We start from the raw sequence: 21,019 nt of genomic DNA, 5'->3' as shown, positions 1-21,019 counted from the left end.
TTCTCCTGCCTCGGCCTGCCGAGTGCCTGGGATTGCTGGCGCATACCACCACGCCTGGCTGGTTTTTGTATTTTTGGTGGAGACGGGGTTTCGCCGTGTTGGCCAGGCTGGTCTCCAACTCCCGACCTCGAGTGATCTGCCCGCCTCGGCCTCCCGAAGTGCTGGGATTACAGACGGAGTCTCGCTCACTCAATGCTCAATGTTGCCCAGGCTGGAGTGCAGTGGTGTGATCTCGGCTCGCTACAACCTCCACCTCCTAGCCGCCCGCTTTGGTTTCCCAAAGTGCTAAGATTACAGCCTCTGCCCGGCCGCCACCCCGTCTGGGAAGTGAGGAGCGCCTCTGCCTGGCCGCCCATCGTCTGGGATGTAAGGAGCGCCTCTGCCTGGCCGCCCCGTCTGGGAAGTGAGGAGCGCCTCTGCCCGGCCGCCCCGTCTCGGAAGTGAGGAGCGCCTCTGCCCGGCCACCCATTGTCTGGGAAGTGAGGAGCGCCTCTGCCTGGCCGCCCCGTCTGGCATGTGAGGAGGGCCTCTGCCCGGCCGCCACCCCGTCTAGGAAGTGAGGAGCGCCTCTGCCCGGCCGCCCCGTCTGGGATGTGAGGAGCGCCTCTGCCCGGCCGCCCCGTCTGGGATGTGAGGAGCACCTCTGCCCGGACACCCTGTCTGGGAAGTGAGGAGCGCCTCTGCCCGGCCGCCCCGTCTGGGAAGTGAGGAGCATCTCTGTCCGGCCACCCATTGTCTGGGATGTGAGGAGCGCCTCTGCCCGGCCGCCACCCCATCTAGGAAGTGAGGAGCACCTCTGCCTGGCTGCCCTGTCTGGGAAGTGAGGAGCACCTCTGCCCGGCCTCCCCGTCTGCGATGTGAGGAGCGCCTCTGCCCGGCTGCTGTGCAACATTCCAAGTGTGAAGTGACAGCCTTCGTGGTAGAATGAATGAAGACACTGGCACTGATTATATAACACCTTGGCAGCTATCTCAAGTCCTTGATGGTGGAGGTATTGGAATTATAGAAGAAAGCAAACACACAAATTTGACTAAAGGCGATTTTGTGACTTCTTTCTATTGGCCCTGGAAAACCAAGGTTATTCTGGATGGAAATAGCCTTGAAAAGGTGATATATATATGAACGTATCTGATTTTTTTCCCCGTATAATTCTTACTTTGTGCATTTGATATTCAGTTGTGTTTGTAATCACGGAAAAATAAAAGCATATATAAAAAGAAAAAAAAATACAAAAATTAACTGAGCGTGGTGGCGCGCACCTGTAGTCCCAGCTACTAGGGAGGCTGAGGCAGGGGAACTGCTTGAACTCAGGAGGCAGAGATGGCAGTGAGCCGAGATCGGGCCACTACACTGTAGCCTGGTCAATAGAGCAAGACCAACTCGAAAAGAAAGAGAAAGAGAAAGAGAAGGAAAAGAAAAGAGAAAAGAAAAGAAAAGAGAAAAGAAAAGCTTTACAAATAAAGTAATTTGTCTTACAGCTTAGCTATAAACACTCAGAGGGCAAGTACAAAATCATACAGGATACTTCTAACCACATGACATACACTCATGAGACAACTAATGGTATTCATTCATTTTTTAAAATGATGTTTAACATTTACTATGTCCAAAGCACTGTGCTGGAAGTGGGGATACAGTGGTGTATGTCAGAAACAGCCCCTAGCCTCAGGAGTTAGTATTATAGTGAATGTTATAGTTTAACCAACAGGTGCTTACAAAGGTCATCTTCGACATTACTAAATTATCAACCTGTCATTCAAGAAAGTCAATCTTTTAAAAACAGCATCATGAAAAACAACTTGTGATGATGTAATACATAATACAGTTGTCTTCTATGTCTGTGGGATTCCACATCTGGGGATTCAACCACCCTTGTATAGAAAATATTTGGAGGAAAAAATTGAGTCTGTACTGAATGTGTACAGACTTTTTTTCCTGTCATGATTCCCTAAGCAATATAGTATAACAACTATTTGCATAGCATTTACATGATACTAGGTATTATAAGAAATCTAGAAATGAATGATTTAAGTACACAGGAAGATGTGCATAGGTTATATGAAAATACTATGACATTTTATAACAGGAACTTGAGCATCTTGGACTTTGGTATTTATTTGCAGGAGGTCCTGGAACCAATTCCCCGTGGATGCCAAAGGATGACTGTATACACTTTCTCCTTCCTACTTATTTATTATATGGGGGGAAGCTTCTTGTTGCCACAATTACTAAATGATTTCTCAATTTCAAATTAGTCTGAAGGAAAAATTAACTTTTCATACCAATAAGAAACACTATTGCTGAAAGTTAAATTATTGGTTCAAATTTGTTCAGGGATCTCTTTGCTTAAAGTATGATTGAGATTACACTAGTGTGGTATTAGAACCTCATCAGCAAACATCTGTTGAACTGTCTAATTAAATGGCCCTGGACCCAGGGAAAATGCATTATCTCCATCTCTTAAAACCTAAGAGAATTCTGTCTCAGTTTCTTGTCCTATATAATAACACTTAATGCTTATTAACTGCTTAACACAGTGTGTGGCACATACTAAGTGTTCATCAACAGTTAGCAATTCTTAACTTATTATGACTAAAGCAGCGCATGAAGCCAAGCCTCTTCTAGATAAGGATACTCTTTTTACTATTATCAATAAATGTTCTGCACTAAGTCCTAAAATGTTTATTAACATATATAAAACTAAAGAATATATCTCAAATAGTTTTCAATAATCTTTTTTTTTTTTTTTTTTTTTTTTTTTGAGACGGAGTCTCACTGTCTCCCAGGCTGGAGTGCAGTGGCCCGATCTCAGCTCACTGCAACTTCTGCCTCCCGGGTTTAAGCGATTCTCCTGCCTCAGCCTCTCTAGTAGCTGGGACTACAGGTGCGTGCCACCACGCCCAGCTAATTTTTGTATTTTTAGTAGATACCGGGTTTCACCATGTTGGCCAGGACTGTCTCAATCTCTTGACCTCAAGTGACCCGCCCACCTCGGCCTCCCAAAGTACTGGGATTACAGGCGTGAGTCACCATGCCCAGCCCCAGAGTAATCTTTTTTTTTTTTTTTTTTTTTTTTTTTTTTTTTTGAGACGGAGTCTCACTCTGTCACCCAGGCTGGAGTGCAGTGGCGTGATCTCGGCTCACTGAGAGCTCCGCCTCTCAGGTTCACGCCATTCTCCTGCCTCAGCCTCTCCAAGTAGCTGGGACTACAGGCACCCGCCACCATGCTCGGCTACCTTTTTGTATTTTTAGTAGAGACGGGGTTTCACCGTGGTCTCCATCTCCCGACCTCGTGATCCGCCCGCCTCAGCCTCCCAAAGTGCTGGGATTACAAGCGTGAGCCACTGTGCCCGGCTGCCCCAGAGTAATTTTTAAACACAACGTTTTAAAAATTTCTTGGCAGATAAATTTCTTAGGTCATTTATTTTTGTGAACTAATATTTACAAGAATTTCCCTCTAACTTACTATGTTTACCTAATGGTAAGGTAAGCGATACGAATCCTTTTTTTCTGCCATAGGAGCACCACAAACACTGCCCTCTGAAAGCAATCATCCTATGAGAAACACTATTCCTCACACCTAACATCTCCCCAAATCTGTAACAGATAGGAAAATATTTTCAGGGATGTAAATCAGTATCTTAATTTTATTAATTTGAAGATGTGTTTCAAATAAGCATTCCAATGTAATTTCTGAAATTTAGAAATTCCCAGACTATGCTTCCTAACTACAGAAAATCAGTGAAGAGGTCTCCCCACAAAAGCAAATCTAGGCTTTATTTTCTTGGTAAGGTACTCATGTGATTGATTACTACGCCTCTTGCCAAAAATGAAGAGAAATTCAATTTTTGATTAAATTTGTCTAAACGTACTTTTTGTGACAAGGGGGCTTACTGCTAAGCCCTTCTAGTTTCAAAGGAAACATATAAATAAAAGCATACATTCAAATATGCAATATATTTAAACCTTTTCTATGAACTTCTTTCTAACTACAATTTATATACATACTTTCCCCCTCTAAAATAGTGAGCCTCAACCAGAGGTAGTTTTGGTCCCCTGGACACATTTAACACATTAAACAATGTTTGGACACATTTTTTATTCCCACTGTGGGAAGGGAGCGTGTGATGATGCTCTTGGCCTGTAGGGGGCAGGGACTGGGGATTCTGATAAATATCCTGCAATACATTAACATGAAGACTTGTCCCATCCAAATTGTCAATAACGCTAACATTGATAAATCCTGCTCTAGAATCTCTACAAGCATTAAGCTTCTAGAGATTCCACTCATTTCTGAATACAAAGAAACTCCTGGCTATGTGATCTTGGGTACCTTATTTTACCTTTCAAAGCCTCAGTGTTACCAGCTGTAAAATGAGGACATCTCATAACTGTTGTTAAATGAGAAAATAAATATTAACAGAACTGGCACATAACAAATCACAGTTATTGTTACTATTTCTCACATCTGACCTTTACATATGATATTCTCTCTCTTGGACTGGTGTTTTTTATGTTTGTTTACTGAAGTTACTGCTGTGTATTCACAACTATTAAAACAATCTGAAATTTTGTATTTATAAAATAAACATGAACAATCTTCGTTAAATTGTATCATTTTTCCATACCATTTCCTACCTACCCTTGCCACCAACTAATAGAACAAATATAATCCATAATAATTTATCTTAGCTAAATTCTTGTTATTTCAACAATCAGAAATCTAAAACTAGAAGAAAGGTTTCAACATATATTGAAAACCATTTATCTTAAATTCAAGATGCAATTTAAAAGATAAATGCTAACATTTCAGTTAACATCAACTGTTAAGGGTCTGTCTAAAAACATGCAATTTGAAGAAATTTTTAAAAATTGAAAATAACATTCATAATACAAATTGCAAGTTACAGAAACATCCCAATGGTGTGAATAACAATGTATATCAACTCACTTGTCTTATAATAAAAAGAACGGTAAAATCATGAAGTATATTTGAAAACAAAATTAAATCATTTCAGGTATCTCCTGAAATAAAATGTGACTGCTAGATTCTATAAATTAAAATCATTTATCACTGATATAAAAATGTCTCAGGATAGGGTAATTCAAGTAATATCTGTGTGAGGAGTCGTTTAGAAAATGATGACTAAAATTGAAGTTTAGAGAAAGGGAGCTCAAAACAAAACAAAAACCAAAGGGTAAAAACTCTCACACCCTAAATGTAAATTCTGCATTTTTTTTTTTAAAAAAATACTGTGCAGGTGAAACAAAAACAGGAAATAAATTCTAAGTGTTTTGTAAGTAATGACCAATAGATTGTTTAGCCTACATTTAATTAAGTAAAATCAAATTAGTGCCAAACATCTTTCCCAAAAACCAAATCATCTAAGACTTTAAGATATTTTTGTATTTTCCATTTGAAAATTTAAAAACTGAGAAATTTCACTTTGTCATTTATTAATTCCAAGCATTATCGTAACAACAGTTGAAAACGTTTTGAGACAGAAGAAGGGAGGTGGTGGGAGTGAAGGAGAAAAATAATAGGCAAATCCCTACCTGAACCAACTGGAGATGAGCCAACACTGAGGCTCTGTAAACTTCCATTCCTGAGCAATGTAGGAGATTTCTGCAGACTAGAGCTTGTTATGCTTCCTGCAGCTGATGCTACAGATGATGTTGGTGAAGCAGAAGAAACTGAGAGATGAGAAACATTCTCTTGATTTTTGTTTCCTTTGGGTCTACCAGGCCCATGCTTACTTTGTTTATTTCCTTTCCTTTTCTTTTCCTTTACAGTTTCTTCTTCTATGCCAGAAGTTTGAGCCCGCTTATATCCTGCTGTAGGAAGGCTGGAATTACCCAAATCTCCAGGTGAATTTTCAAAGCTTTTAGGCTGTGAAGTAACAGCTGAGGTTGAAGGGAGGCCAATTAAGGTACTAAAACTATTTACCCCCCCTTCCTGGCTTCCAGACTCTCCTTTATGTACATCTTTGGTTGTTGATGACTGTTGGGAGTGAGAGTAACTGTCATTACGCAGATCTGAGTCTGTAAAGCTCAGGAAATCCTGGGGAGACTGCACTGAACTTCCAGAAGATGATTTTACACTGCCTGGAGTTCCTGAAAAACTGCCTGTAGTTAAAAAAAAAAAAAAAAAAAAAGGGTTGGGGGGGGTGGGGACAGAAAAATTGGATGCTAAAGTTCCCATAAGCAGCAGACATGACATAATCATTAAAGAGTTAAAAAAATTAACTACAACACTTAGGACATCAGTATATTAAGACTTGTCAAATTTATCCCCAAAATTACCTTTAAAAATATGTGTCATTTTACAGATGGTATTAAATGTTTACTGTGGAATTGCAAGCTATTACTTAAATAATTATTAAGATATAAGATGTGCTTTATTTCACCTACCTTTTGCCACAGCAACATTCTGCAATTCTCCCCCAAACACCTCATGTATGCCTGAGGAAGGACTAAAGAACAGTAGTCTCCTTTCCACAGTCATGCAAGACCTAACAAGACTATAATCTGACTCTAAATGTCTAGGGGAGCTTCTTTTTTGAATATTGAAGGTATGATTGAAAATGTTCCCAATATACAATAAGAACTTAAGATGTTTCCTAGGTTATGACTACTAAGTTTTAACTTTAGGACATACCAGTGATTGTTATAGTTCAGCTGAATCTACCACAATAGAAAATGGATTTGACAAAATAATGATCATATGGAATCTAATCTATACCTCACATTCTCCCAATCCAATTTTCATGGAACTTCATAAAGAAATTAGCCACCACTGCTTATTCTTTCTTTAAAGAACATCAGTACCCCACCATACCATTCTAAGATATAAGAACCTTAGGCTGGGCGCAGTGGCTCATGCCTGTAATCCCAGCACTTTGGGAGGCCGAAGCGGGAGGATCATGAGAGGTCAGGAGTTCGAGACCAGCCTGACCAACATGGTGAAACCCCGACTCTACTAAAAATACAAAAACAAGCCAGGCGTGGTGGCGCATGCCTCTAATCCCAGCTACTCAGGAGGCTGAACCCGTCTCTACAAAAAACTTAAAAATGAGCTGGGCATGGTGACGCACGCTTGTGGTCCCATCTACTTGGCAGACAAAGGTGGAGGCAAAAGCTAATTGAGGGTCTGAAGCGGGAAGAATGCTTGAGCCCAGGAGGTCAACCTTGCAGTGAGCCATGATCACACGACTGCCCTCCAGCCTGGGCAACAAAGCAAGGCCCTGTCTCAAAACACACACACACACACACACACACACACACACACACACACACACTGAAAACCTAGAAAACAGGTTAGTGTGTTAAACTTCAAACTTTATAACAAATGCATTATTAATCAACAACTTATTTACTGAGACCTATCTAAATCCCCTAAAAATTTTCCAGTATTTGTTTATCTACTAAAAAATGTAAACCTTGATTGTATTTATTTATTTAGTGGGTTTTATTGTTTGCTTTTGGTTTTTTGTTTGTTTTTTGAGGCAGGGTCTTGTTCTGTTGCCTAGGCTGGAGTGCAGTGGCACAATCACAGCTCACTGTAGCTTCAACCACCCCGGGTCAAGCAATCCTCGCACTTTAGCCTCCTGAGGAGCTGGGGCCACAGGCAGACATCACCAAGCCTGGCTAATTTTGTTTGCCTGTCCAAGGAGACAGGGTCTCACTCTGTCACCCAGGCTGGAATGCAGTAGTGCAATCTCCGCTCACTGCAGCCTCAGCCTCCTCGGCTCAAGCAATCCTCCCACCTCGGCCTCTGAAGTAGCTGGGACTATAGGCATGTGCCACCATGCCTGGCTAATTTTGTATTTTTTAGAGAGACAGGGTTTTGCCATGTTGCCTAGGCTGGTCTCCAACTCCTAAGCTCAGAGGGTCCACCTGACTGAGCCTCATAAAATACTGGGATTACAGGCATGAGCCACTGTGCCCAGTTCACACCCAGGTAATTTTTAAATTTTTTGTAGAGGTGGGGTCTTACCACGTTGCCCAAGCTGGCCTCAAGAGTTCTGCCCGCCTCAGCATCACAAACTGCTAGGATTATAGATGTGAGCCACGATGCCTGGCCAACCTTCATTGTTTTTAATGTTTAGGAAATATAAATAAAAAACATTTATGGAAAAGACGCCAGGAACAGTGTCTCACACCTGTAATCCTAGCACTTTGGGAGGCCAAGGCATGAGGATCACCTGAGGTCAGCAGTTCGAGACCAGCCTGGCCAACATGGTGAAATCCCATCTCTACTAAAATACAAAAACTGGCCAGGCATGGTGGCATGCACCTGTAATCCCAGCTACTGAAGAGGCCGAGGCACAAGAATCACTTGAACCTGAGAGGCGGAGGTTGCAGTGAGCCGAGATCGCGCCACTGCACTCCAGCCCAGGCAACAGAGCGAGATTCTGTCTCAAACAAAAAGAAGGACTATTCTACAGAACTCAAAGCAAAGCTCCGACTTTTATTACTTTTCTCCCCAATTTTAAGCATTATTCCATATCTAGTTAAACATTAAAATTACAATTCAATTCTGGAAGCACAAATCATATTATAAAAGGAAAGAAAAAGTACCTATTAAAAAAATTTAATAGGAAACACTATCTTTAAAGTAATCTTACTACAGCAACTAATCATATAATAATCTAGAACATCCATTAGTTATAAGTTCAAAAAAAAACAATTCTTTTACAAAGCATAACTATTATTAACCATCTTAAAGACAAGTATTTTAACTAAAACATCACTAATACCTTGAGGAAAAGGGCTAGCTGCTGACACAGTTGTTCCTGGATTTCTTCCACCACCAGGCTTTCTTCCCCTTTGACCTGAGCTGTGAGCTGAAGATTTCTTCCCTTTGCCCTCTGACCCTCTAGTCTCTGAAACATCTTTTCCACTAGAGGTGTGTGCAGAGACTTCCTGGAAATTTGCATTTGTAAATCGTGCAGTAGTATCTTCCAAGCGCTTCAATGATCCAGATATAGAGTTGTTGCTAGTGCTTGTGTAAGTCTAACATTTTGATTCAAAAAGGGAAGGAAAAAGAGTTGATTACATTTTAGTTACAGAAAACAATGGGTGCCACATTAATAAGAAGAGCTTGCAGAATAAACACAAAGTTTCTGTTCTAAAAATAAGTCAGTTCACCTAAGAAAATCATCCAAAAACAATTTAAGTCTATTATAATTACTTTAAAAAAAAAAGAAAACAAAAGAAAAAGCATAGATAATTTAAAGATGGCTGTTTCAGGATCAAATCGCAACAACTTGTAAAAGTATGTATTAGTTATATTTATGAACTGACACACAGTAATACTGAAGATACTCATTTGTCAAGCAACATTATTTTTTTTTTTAACAATGTCTACACTTCCTAGACATGAAATTAAAATAAGCTTTAGTGTTCAACACAGGAAGGTGACAATAAGGGAACTAAGGTGCTACAAATCCATTAGAGGACCATATCCATGAGTTTATAAGGCTAGTGGAGGACAGAGCAAAACTTTTTAAGGAATTCAGGTGAGGGCCCCTTTGCAAAAAAAAGAAAGATTTGAAACAGAAATCATTTTTCCAATTGTTATGTTGAGGAAAAAGTTATATATCGCAAAGGTAAGATTTTATAACTATCCCTAAAAGTGGTTCTCAATCATTCCCTTGATCTGCATTTGTTAAGGAAAAAAGATGAAGATTTGTATAGTTTCCAGTTTTAGCAATCATTTTTAAGACAAGGTATACCCAAATAATGGCGAATAAAATAACTGCATGAAAGTGTATTATACCAGATGCACATTTATCACCATGTTTTGAAATCAAAGGTTTATAAAGTCCATAAGGGCAAAGGTTTTGATGTTGCCATTAAGTTCACTAAAGTATCTGAGGCATGCACAGCATAAAGTTCACTAAGTGCTTGCTACATAATCAGCACTAAATTTTTGTTGGATAAGTGAATACTTTTTTATTCTATCTATCTAAAATCTCTGCCATAAAAATGAAAAAAATCTGAAAATATGCAAAAGTGAATTTTCCCACATACAGCCACCACTCAACACAAACAATCAGATGAATACGAAAAACGAGAACATGACAATAAAATCAAGCTTCAAAATGGCTGGCATTTTTAGCAAAAACAATTTCAAAAAGAGGAATAAGAGAAGAAATTAAGTGTTTGGAAAACCAAATCTTGCTGCTTTTCTGTCACCCTGTTGCCATCCCCAGCCCCCATCATCTCAGTGCCAATAACAGACATTCATCATTAAATAGAAGAAATATTTCATAAAAACAAAGTACTCCACTATTCTAACAAACTATAATCCACAAACAAGAACAAACGTTTCAAAGTAAGTTTAAAAGGAAAAAAAAAAAACCCATTTTACAAACCAATTACATTTAAGCTGATAAAACTTCATGGCTTACTTTAGAAATATGAACCTTTTCCATGCTGGGCAGGTCAATTTGGAAACCACCCCACCTCATTTTTCAAATACTTTTTCCAATTACTTGAGTTGATCCTGAGGTTCTCCATTCCTCTCACATCTGATCCTTGCATGACCTAGTGAAGTTTAAAAGTCATCTAAGAAAACACAGTGGTGTTCTTCACTCGTATTTTTGCTCATGTATCAAATAAAGAATGGAGAGAAAATTGGGTAGAGTACTACAAATGGAAATACACTATTCACTTCCACATGACAATCTACATTAGAGATGGTCATTTTTCCCACTTATTTAACAGAACATCCTTGCTCAAACCCTCAAGTATAAATCTGTCCAGAAAAACCCATGAAAACATGACATTTGGAAGAAACAGTATTACAGAGCAATAAACAATCAAATTTCAGTGACAAAAAATCATATTAAAACTGTAACGGAACATTTTTTAAATGTCCAAACCTACGTTTCAGAACATAATCAGACTTAATGTGAAAAAAATGAATTTTAGCTTTAGATGTTAACAATTTTTAAATTATACATAATGACACCAACTAAGGCAATGCAGTGTTCATTCAAAGAGAAACCTCTATTTTAATTCCACGTTTAAAAGTGATTTTAAAAGTACTTGTTCCATAATGTGCTGTTGGGACAATATGGCACTAGGGAATTCCATTATAAATATACAACGATCAACTCAAAATCGAAGAAAAGACAGGTAAAAGGAGACCAGAGGGAGGTGGGAGATGGCTGAAAGACACACTATGAGTAAGCCCAAGACTAAATTCACAAAATCTTGTTTCCTCACTTTTGTATTCTAAATGTCTATCATAGTATGAACATCTCACTGCTCTGAGTGTAATTCTTGTATATAATAATACTTATTTTTAATGCAAATTGGACCACAAAATGCAAACTACTTCATTTGGTGCTCTACTGAAAAATATAAGTTCTTTTTTTGTTGTTGTTCTTTTCTATATTTGGCTGTATTGAGAGTCTCTGAAGTGCTGCATAAATACTTTGTTCTACATTGTGATTTACAGGCAACTTAATCTTTTAAAAGGCTAATTCAGAATACACGTCATTTTTATTTCATGGCTAACTATTAGTCCTAAGATAAGCTGCAACACCAATATACCTACACAATAGCATTAAGTGGGAACAAAAATTATTTACTTCAAATAAAAATGTAAAACTAGATCCAAAATTAAACAATGACTCTATAACATTGGTGACGAGAAGTGCTACGCCTTCAACCATTAGAAAACATAATGTGCTGGTTAGAATTTTAAAATAAAATTATGTACTATTCAAGTGTCCCATAAAAACCACAAACTTCGTACCAAGCCAACCTTGAGACTACAACATGTAAACTACCCAACATAAATCACCAAAAGAATGAGTACATTAAAAAAATAAAATAACAGTGAGCTGTAGAACAAACTTAAGTAGCCTAATTTACATGCTACTAGAATACTCAAAAAGAATGGGAGGATCAAAACAAACGAACAAAAAATCCCCACAAAACTGAAGAAATAATAGTAGGAAAAATTATAAAATTCATGGAAAAAACCCACAGTTTAAGAACCTCAAGTAACCCCAAGAAAAATAAATATGAAGAAAAGTAAATGAACTCAGTTCATTATCAAATTGCTTATCATTAAAAACCAATGATAAAGAGGAAATGTTACAAGAAACCAGGCTTTTCTTTTTTCTTAAGGATGTCTTACATGCCAAAAACAAAGATTAAGAATGAAAGCAAAATCTTCCCTGAAAACATTCAATCTAGAAAACAGGAGAGTACTAAAAGAAAAAATTGTCAACTTAGAATTGAACAGGCAGCTATTATAAAATATCTTTCTAAAACAAATACAAAATTAAGGCTTTTTTTGGATATAAAAGCTGAAAGAACTAATCACTAGCAGACCAACACTACAATAAAATACTAAAAGAACTATTTCAGGCAAATAATAAATGAAATGTGAATATACCAAAAAGAAAGAAGAGCATTAGAAATGTTCATTGCTAATGGTAAATATAGTACAGAGAGATGATGATGATGTGAAATTTCTCATCACACCACTCAAAATAGTGTGCAAATTATAATATATTTACTTCTGGAATTCTCCATTCAATATTTTTCAGACCTCAGTTGACTGAAGATAACTGAAACTGTGAAAAGAGATAAGGAAGGAGTAACAGACAAACAGTAAAAATGGTAAATAATAAAGACTTATTCATTATTTTACTTTTTTTTTTTTCGAGACAGAGTCTCACTCTGTCGCCAGGCTGGAGTGCAGTGGTATGATCTCAGCTCACTGCAACCTCCACCTCCCGGGTTCCAATGATTCTCCTGCCTCAGCCTTCCCAGTAGGTGGGACTATAGGCGCCTGCGACCATGCCCAGCTAATTTTTGTATTTTTAGTAGAGAGGGGTTTCACCAAGTTGAGCAGGATGGTCTTGATTTCTTGACCTCGTGATCCACCCACTTTGGCCTCCCAAAGTGCTTGGGAGTACAGGCATGAGCCACAGCGCCTGGCCTATTTTAAACTCTTTACAAGACAGATGATGTACAGCAAAAGCAGTAACAATAAACTGTGTTTTATAATATATATAAAAAAAAAGTGGTAAAAATAGCACAAAACCAAAAGGGTAGAAGTATACAGCTACAAGGTTCTTATACTATATGTAAACTAGTATACTATTGCTTGAAGGTAAACTCTGATAGGCTAACAATGCTATACTGTAGTCTCTAAATCAAACAATGCAATATAATAAAAAATTATTGCAAATCAGGAAAAACTGAATCATAAAAAAAGTTCAATCAAACATACAGCAGAGAGAGAGAGACAGAAGGGAAGAGAAATGATGGGCAAAAAGAAAAGGATTAGCAAATGTTAGATTAAAATACAACTACACAGAGGCCAGGTGCAGTGGCTCACACTGTAATCCCAGAACTTTTGTAGGCCAAGGCAGGCAGATCAACTAAGGTCAGGAGTTCGCGACCAGCCTGGCCAACATGGTAAAACCCCATCTCTACCAAAAAATATAAAACTTAGCCACATGTGGTGGTGTGCACCTGTAGTCTCAGCTAGTCAGGAGACTGAAGTGGGAGAATCGCTTGAACCCAGGAGGCGGAGGTTGCCATGAGCAGAGATCAAGCTACTGCACTCCAGCCTGGGAGACAGAGCGAGACCCTGTCTCAATAATAACAGTATTATAACAAAACACCACCACTCAGAGAATCATATTATATGTAAATTCTCTAAACACCCCAATTAAAAAGCAAAGATTGCAACAATGAATGAATAAACTCAAACCATGACTATACGCTGCCTTAAAGAAACCTATTTTGGCTGGACGCAGTGGCTCACACCTGTAATCCCAGCTGTTTGGGAGGCGGAGGAGGGCAGATCACCTGAGGTAAGGAGCTGGAGATCAGCCTGACCAACATGCAGAAACCCTGTATCTACTAAAAATACAAAATTAGCCGGGTGCGGTGGCACATACCTGTAATCCCAGCTATTCGGGAGGCTGAGGCAGGAGAATCGCTTAAAACCAGGCGGCGGAGGTTGTGGTGAGCCAAATCGTGCCATTGCACTCCAGCCTGGGCAACGAGAGTGAAACCCCCCCTTAAAAACAAACAAGCAAACAAAAAAGAAGCCTATTTTAGGTTAAATTAACTTCAGGCCAGGCACAGTGGCTCGCGCCTGTAATCCCAGCACTTTAAGAGGCCGAGACAGGCGGATCACTTGAGGCCAAGAGTTCAGGACCAGCCTGGCCAACATGGTGAAACCCCGTGTCTACTAAGAATAAAAAACTAGCCAGGCGTGGTGACGCACACCTGCAATCCCAGCTACTTGGAAGTCTGAGGCAGGAGAATCACTTGCACCCGGGAGGCAGAGGTTGCAATGAGCTGAGATCATGCTACTGCACTCCAGCCTGGGTGACAGAGAGAGATTCTATCTCAAAAAGAAAAAAGAAAAAAGAAAAGAAACCTATTTTAAATATAAAGGCACAAAGAAAGTATAAGCATGGGGAAAGAAACATCAAGCTAAAGCTAATCAATAGAAAGCTAAATTCACCATATTAATATCAGCCAGTAGATTTCACAACAAAGAATATTAACAAAATACAGTGGCTTACTCATCAAGAAGATACAAAAATCCTAATTGTTTCTGCACCTAATACCCATCACTCACAATAACTGACAGAACAAACAGGCAAAAAATGAGTAAGGATATAGACAACTTAATATAAATCAACTTGACCTAATGGACATTTACAGAAAAACTCCACACAACTGCAAACGAATACACATTCATTCTTTCAAAATACACATAGAGCCGGGCGCGGTGGCTCACGCCTGTAATCCCAGCACTTTGGGAGGCCGAGGCGGGCGGATCACAAGGTCAGGAGATCGAGACCATCCTGGCTAACACGGTGAAACCCCGTCTCTACTAAAAATACAAAAAATTAGCCGGGCGAGGTGGCAGGCGCCTGTAGTCCCAGCTACACGGGAGGCTGAGGCAGGAGAATGGCGTGAACCCCGGGGGGCGGAGCCTGCAGTGAGCCGAGATCGCGCCACTGCACTCCAGCCTGGGTGAAAGAACGAGACTCCGTCTCAAAAAAAAAAAAAAAAAAAAAAAATACACATAGAGCCGGGCGCAATGGCTCACGCCTGTAATCCCAGCACTTTGGGAGGCTGAGGGGGCAGGTCACAAGGTCAAGAGATTGAGACCATCCTGACCAACATGGTGAAACCCTGTCTCTGCTAAAAATACAAAAATTAGCCGGGTAAGTCCCAGCTACTCGGGAAGCTGAAAGAGGAGAATCGCTTGAACCTGGGAGGCGGAGGCTGCAGTGAGCTGAGATCGCGCCACTGCACTCCAGCCTGGGGACAGAGGGAGACTCTATCTCCCAAAAAAAAAAAAAAAAAAACAACAACAAACAAAAAAACCACAGACACAGAATATTTAACAAGATAATCCATGTTCTGCATACCTTAAAAGGAATGGTAATACAAAAATACTAAATTAGAAATCAGTAACAAAGTGAATATCTAAATATTTCTCAACTAAATAACACATTTTTAAGTAACTCATAGGTCAAGGAAGAAAAGGAAAACTACACAAAGCATTTTTTAAACTAAGTAAAAATGAAAACACAACATATCAAAATTCATAAAGCCCTACTTAAGAGGGAAGTTTATATCATTAAATGCCTATATACTAGGAATTCTGGTTTCTCGTTGAGCATATAAGGAGCAGAGAGATGTCTTTGCTCTGCCCTAAAATACAAAGCTCAACAAACTGAAAATCACCAACTCTTATATCAGTGAATTGAGAGGTCACAGGGCAAACTGCTAAACAAAAAATTGGGGCTCATGCCTGTGATTCCAGCACTTTGGGAGGCAGAGGCGGGCGGATCACAAGGTCAGGAGATCGAGACTATCCGGGCTAACAAGGTGAAACCCCGTCTCTACTAAAAAAGATTAAAAAATTACCCAGGCCTGGTGGCAGGCGCCTGTAGTCCCAGCTACTCAGGAGGCTGAGGCAGGAAAATGGTGTGAACCCGGAAGGTGGAGCTTGCGGTGAGCTGAGATCACACCACTGCACTCCAGCCTGGGTGACAGAGCGAGACTCCGTCTCAAAAAACAAAAACAAACAAACAAAAAAAATTAGCTGGGTGTGGTGGCACATGCCTGTAATCCCAACTACTTGGGAGGCTGAGGCAGGAGAATTACTTGAACCCGGGAAGCAGAGGTTGCAGTGAGCCTAGATCACGCCACTGCACTCCAGCCTGGGCAAAAGGAGTGAAACTCCGTCTCAAAAAAAAAAAAAAAAAAAAAGAGCACATGTATACATATGTAACAAACCTGCATGTTGTGCACATGTACCCTAGAACTTAAAGTATAATTTTAAAAAAAAAAAGGAAAGACAAATCATGCACAGAGAGACTTACAACTTACCTAAGCAAATCCAGCAGCTGAATAGTTCAGGGAAAGAAAACCTAAACTATTTTAGTTGATAAACTGCTGGAGGCACAGTGCGGACAAGCCTGAGAAAGAAAACCTCCGGGGAGACCTGGTCTTGGGGGACCCTCAGGCTTTTGTGAATTTTACCTCTAGGACCTCTAGCAGGTCCACAGAGTGAATACCGGAGAAAGAGTCCCCCAGAGATCCCTCCAATAAAGGGGGAAAAGGAACCATTTTGAAATAACCAGAGCTTTCTTTTTCCTAACAAGGCCTGCTATTTAACCAGGTTCTAACCTGTGGAGGTTTTTGTCAGAGCCTAACTAACCTAGGGAAGGGAAATGTACAAGCTTAGGCAACTCTAACCATCATCCTGTCCCACTTGAGGGAGAAAAAAATAACTATGAAGCCTCTATGCAGTTCACATTCCAGGGTAGAGGTTCACCTAAAGACTGAAACCTAATTATAGAAGTATAAGATGCCTCCTGTTCCCCACAATTCACTAGTACGTTAACTAAAGGCCTATTTATAGTGCAGTTCCCTTTACCAGGACATAATGTTCAACTTGAAACAACAACACAAAGAGCAAAAAATACAGTTTAAATAAAGTGAAAAACCATCAGAAACTAAGTCAGACAAGGCAGGAATGTTGGAATTATGAGACCAATAATTTTTAAAATCTATAATATGATAAGCAATTTAATGGAAAAGGTAGACAACATGCAAGAACATATGCATAATGAAAGCAAATCAGAAATGCCAAAGAGATCAAAAACAAACAGAAATGAAGAATGTCTTTGATGGAATCATCAGCAGGGTGGGACACAACTCAAGAAAAATATCAATAAGCTTGAGGATATGATAATAAAAACTTCCAAAATTGAAAAGGAAAGAGAAAAAAGACTGGAAAACAAAAGCAAACAAAATATCCATGAATACTGGGATATATACAAAATACATGACATAGTTAAAATGGGAATACGAGGAAGAGAAGAAAAGAGAAGCAGTCTTTGAAATCATAACATCCAAAAACTTCCCCTCGAATAAATGGCAGCAGCCAAACCAGCTATTAAAGAAACTTAGAGGACACCAAGCAAGATGATGCAAAAAAGGAGGGGGTATGGGAAGTACACCTCCATGCTCCAAGATTAAAATCCACGAAGGAAGCCAGAGGAAAACACCTTACCCACACAGGCACTAAGTGTAAGAACGATATTTGAATTTGCCCCAGAAAACATGCAATCAAGCAGACAGTGAAATAAAACAAAGTGTGATAAGAGGGTGAAAAAAAAAAAAAAGACAAGAAAATGCAATCATATAAAATATTCAATAAAAACCACAAAAGCTGTGAATGACAAAAACAGTAACAAAAATTTTAAAATGAAAAATAGTAATAAATATGGTAGATATTAACCCAATTATATCAATAATCACCTTAAATGGCAATGGTCTAAATACCCCAATTAAAAAATAAAGATTGTCACAGATCCAAAACCAAGCAGCAACTATATGTTGTCTACAGGAAACCTACTTTAAATATAAAGACATGTAGAGTTTAAAGGAAATCATGCTCGCTTTGGCAGCACACATACAAAAATTAGAATGATACAGAGAAGATTAGTAGGGCCCCTGTGCAAGGGTGACACGCAAATTCACGAAGTGTTCCATATAAAAATAAATAAATAAAAAGGAAATGAGAAAGATATACCATGCTAATGCTAATTTTTAAAAAGCAGAAATACTATATTAATTATGAACAGAACAGACTCAGAGCAAAGAAAGTTATCAGGACCAAAGAGAGTAATAAAATAAGATAAAGGTGTTAACACTTCAAAAAGACGTAACAATCCTTACTGTGTATGTGACTAACAAAAGAAGTTAAAATATATGAAGCAAAAACTGATAGAAATTGATACTGCAGCCAGAAATTAACAGATACACTAGTGAGAAAATCAGTTAAGGACACAGTTAAGCTTAACAGCACTATCAATCAACTGTATATAATTGACATCTGTAGACTACTTCGTCCAACAACAGCAGATGACACATTCTTCTATTCTCCAGCTTACATGGAACATTAACTGTGGACCACATTCTAGACCATAAAACACACCTTAACAAATTTTAAAGAATAGAAATCAAACAGTGCCTTGCTCTCTCAGACCACAATGAAATTAAACCAGAAATCAATACCAGAAAGGTGGCCATAAATCCAAAAATACATGGAGATTAAACAAGACACTTCTAAACAACATATAAGTAAAAGAAGAAATATAGAGAAATTTAAAAATATTTGGAACTAAATGAAAATAAAACTTATAAAAATTTGTCAGATGCTGGGAAAGCAGCATTTAAAGAGGAATTTATTGCACTGAATGTATATATTAGAAAAGAAGAAAGACAGAAGAACAATAATCTTTTTTTTTTTATTATTTTTTATTTTTTTTTTTTTGAGACAGAGTTTTGCTCTTGTCACCCAGGCTAGAGTGCAATGGCGCTATCTTGGCTCACTGCAACCTCCACCTCCCAGGTTCAAGTAATTCCCTGCCTCAGCCTCCTGAGTAGCTGGGATTACAGGCGTCCAGCACCACACCCAGCTAATTTTTGTATTTTTAGTAGATACGGGGCTTCACCATGTTGGCCAGGCTGGTCTTGAACTCCTGACCTCAGGGGATCCACCACACCAGGCTGTGTTTTTTTTTTTTTTTTTAGATGGAGTCTTGCTCTGTCACCCGAGCTGGAGTGCAGTGGTGAAATCTCGGGTCACTGCAACCTTCGCCTCTTGGGTTCAAGTGCTTCTCCTGCCTCAGCCTCCCGAGTAGCTGGGACTACAGGCCTGCCCCAACACGCACAGCTAATTTTTGTGTTTTTAGTAGAGAAAGAGTTTCTCCATGTTGGCCAGGCTGGTCTGGAACCCCTGACCTCAAGTGATCCATCTGCCTCAGCCTCCTAAAGTGCTGGGATACAGGCGTGAGCCACGGCGCCTGGCCTTAATCTTCAAAATAGTAGAAAAAGAAGAGCCAATTAAGCCCAATGTAAGCAAAGAAATAAAAATTAAAGTGGCCAAGCATGGTGGCTCACACCTGTAATCCCAGCACTTTGGTGGGTTAAGGGGGGGGCAAATGGCTTAAGCCCAGGAGTTCAAGACCAGCCTAGGCAACGTGCGAAACTTATCTCTACAAAAAATTACAAGAAAAAATTAGATGGGCATGGTGGTGTGTACCCCTAGTCTCAGCTGATCAGGAGGCTGAGGTGGCAGTATGCTTGAGCCTGGGAGGTCAAGGCTGCAATAAGCCACTGCACTCCAGCCCGGGCAACAGAGCAAAACTGCCTCAAAAAAATTTTAGGCAAGGTGGCAGGATACAAAATAAACATAGAAATTTCAACAGGATTTTTATACATTAGCAAGGATCAGCACTGTGGTAAGCTCCAAAGAAATGTATAAATGGTTTGTTCAAACCTATTGAGGTCTAACATCGATGGGCTGAAGAAGAAGAACAAAAAGAGCAAGACTAAGGCCAGGCATTGTGGCTCACCTGTAATCCCAGCACTTTGGGAGGCCAAGACGGGTGGATCACCTGAGCTCAGGAGTTCGAGACCAGCCTGGCCAACATGGTTAAACCTTATCTCTACTAAAAATACAAAAATTAGCCAGTCATGGTGATGGTGGCCTATAATTCCAGCTACTCGGGAGGGTGAGGCAGGAGAATCCCTTGAACCCAAGAGGCAAAGACTGCAGTGAGCCAAGATCACACCACTGCACTCCAACCCTGCCAAGGCAAGACTCTGTCTCAAAAAAAAAAGAGCAAGAGTAAGAAAAGCAAAGTAGCCCAGTGAAGGGCACCAACTTTCCTGCTTTCACCAACGAACCACTGAATTGCTATTTTTCCTTTGGTTTTTACGTTTTGCCTCAAATCTAGGTTTCTGTTTCTCTACAGTAACTTTTTTTATGGTCATTCTGGAAAGAAGGGCTGCAATGTTCACACATTAGTTGTGATAAGAAGCCAGTTTATTTTAGATTTGGCTAACCAGTCTGGGTTGCATGACTATATACTCCTGAATTAATAGTTTTAAAAGCCTGTAAAAGAAAACACAAATTCATAAACTAAATTTCATAAAGAAAGTCTGCTCTTCAAAAGATTAAAAGAATGAAAATATAAGCCACAGAGTGAGATAAATATCTGCAAATATGTATCTGATAAAGAACCTGCATCCAGAATACATACTCTCACAAAAGTCAGTAACAAGAAAACAAGCCAATAAAAAAAAGCAGGTGGTGGGGAGATCTTAATAAACACTTCACCAAAAATAACAAATAACAAATATGCACATAAAAAGATATCAGCTAAGCGCGGTGGCTCATGCCTGTAATCCCAGCACTTTGGGAGGCCGAGGAGGGCAGATCACGAGGTCCGGAGATTGAGACCATCCTGGCTAACACGGTGAAACCTCATCTCTACTAAAAAATTTTAAAAAAAATTAGCAGGGTGTGGTGGCGGGCGCCTGTAGTCCCAGCTACTCGGGAGGCTGAGGCAGGAGAATGCATTAACCCAAGAGGCAGAGGTTGCAGTGAGCCAAGATTGCACCACTGCCCTTCAGCCTGGGAGACAGAGCGAGA

At 39.6% G+C, this 21,019-nt stretch overlaps 1 protein-coding gene and 1 non-coding gene across 15 annotated transcripts in view; one reads left to right on the top strand and one right to left on the bottom strand.

Moving 5' to 3' along the window:
* Positions 1–21,019, bottom strand: part of MLLT10 (MLLT10 histone lysine methyltransferase DOT1L cofactor) — a 217,638-nt gene that overhangs the window by 65,791 nt on the left and 130,828 nt on the right. For 12 of the 14 annotated variants that reach the window (XM_055296724.2, XM_055296726.2, XM_055296716.2 and 9 more), the window contains 2 exons: positions 8,760–9,015; positions 5,557–6,126 (listed from right to left, as the gene is read on the bottom strand). In XM_055296724.2, the coding sequence (XP_055152699.1) occupies positions 5,557–6,126; positions 8,760–9,015 (826 nt within the window). Of the gene's footprint in view, positions 1–5,556; positions 6,127–8,759; positions 9,016–10,415; positions 10,552–21,019 lie in introns of all 14 variants that reach the window. The other 2 variants (XM_055296728.2, XM_055296729.2) reach the window with 1 other exon arrangement.
* LOC129492361 (U6 spliceosomal RNA) lies at positions 17,969–18,075 on the top strand. Its single transcript, XR_008660823.1, has one exon. It is a non-coding gene; the product is annotated as a U6 spliceosomal RNA (small nuclear RNA).

Source organism: Symphalangus syndactylus, chromosome 10, assembly GCF_028878055.3.
Source record: "Symphalangus syndactylus isolate Jambi chromosome 10, NHGRI_mSymSyn1-v2.1_pri, whole genome shotgun sequence".
Taxonomy (NCBI): domain Eukaryota; kingdom Metazoa; phylum Chordata; class Mammalia; order Primates; family Hylobatidae; genus Symphalangus; species Symphalangus syndactylus.
Note: the sequence above shows the minus strand (reverse complement) of the source record. Positions and strands in the feature narration are given on the sequence as shown.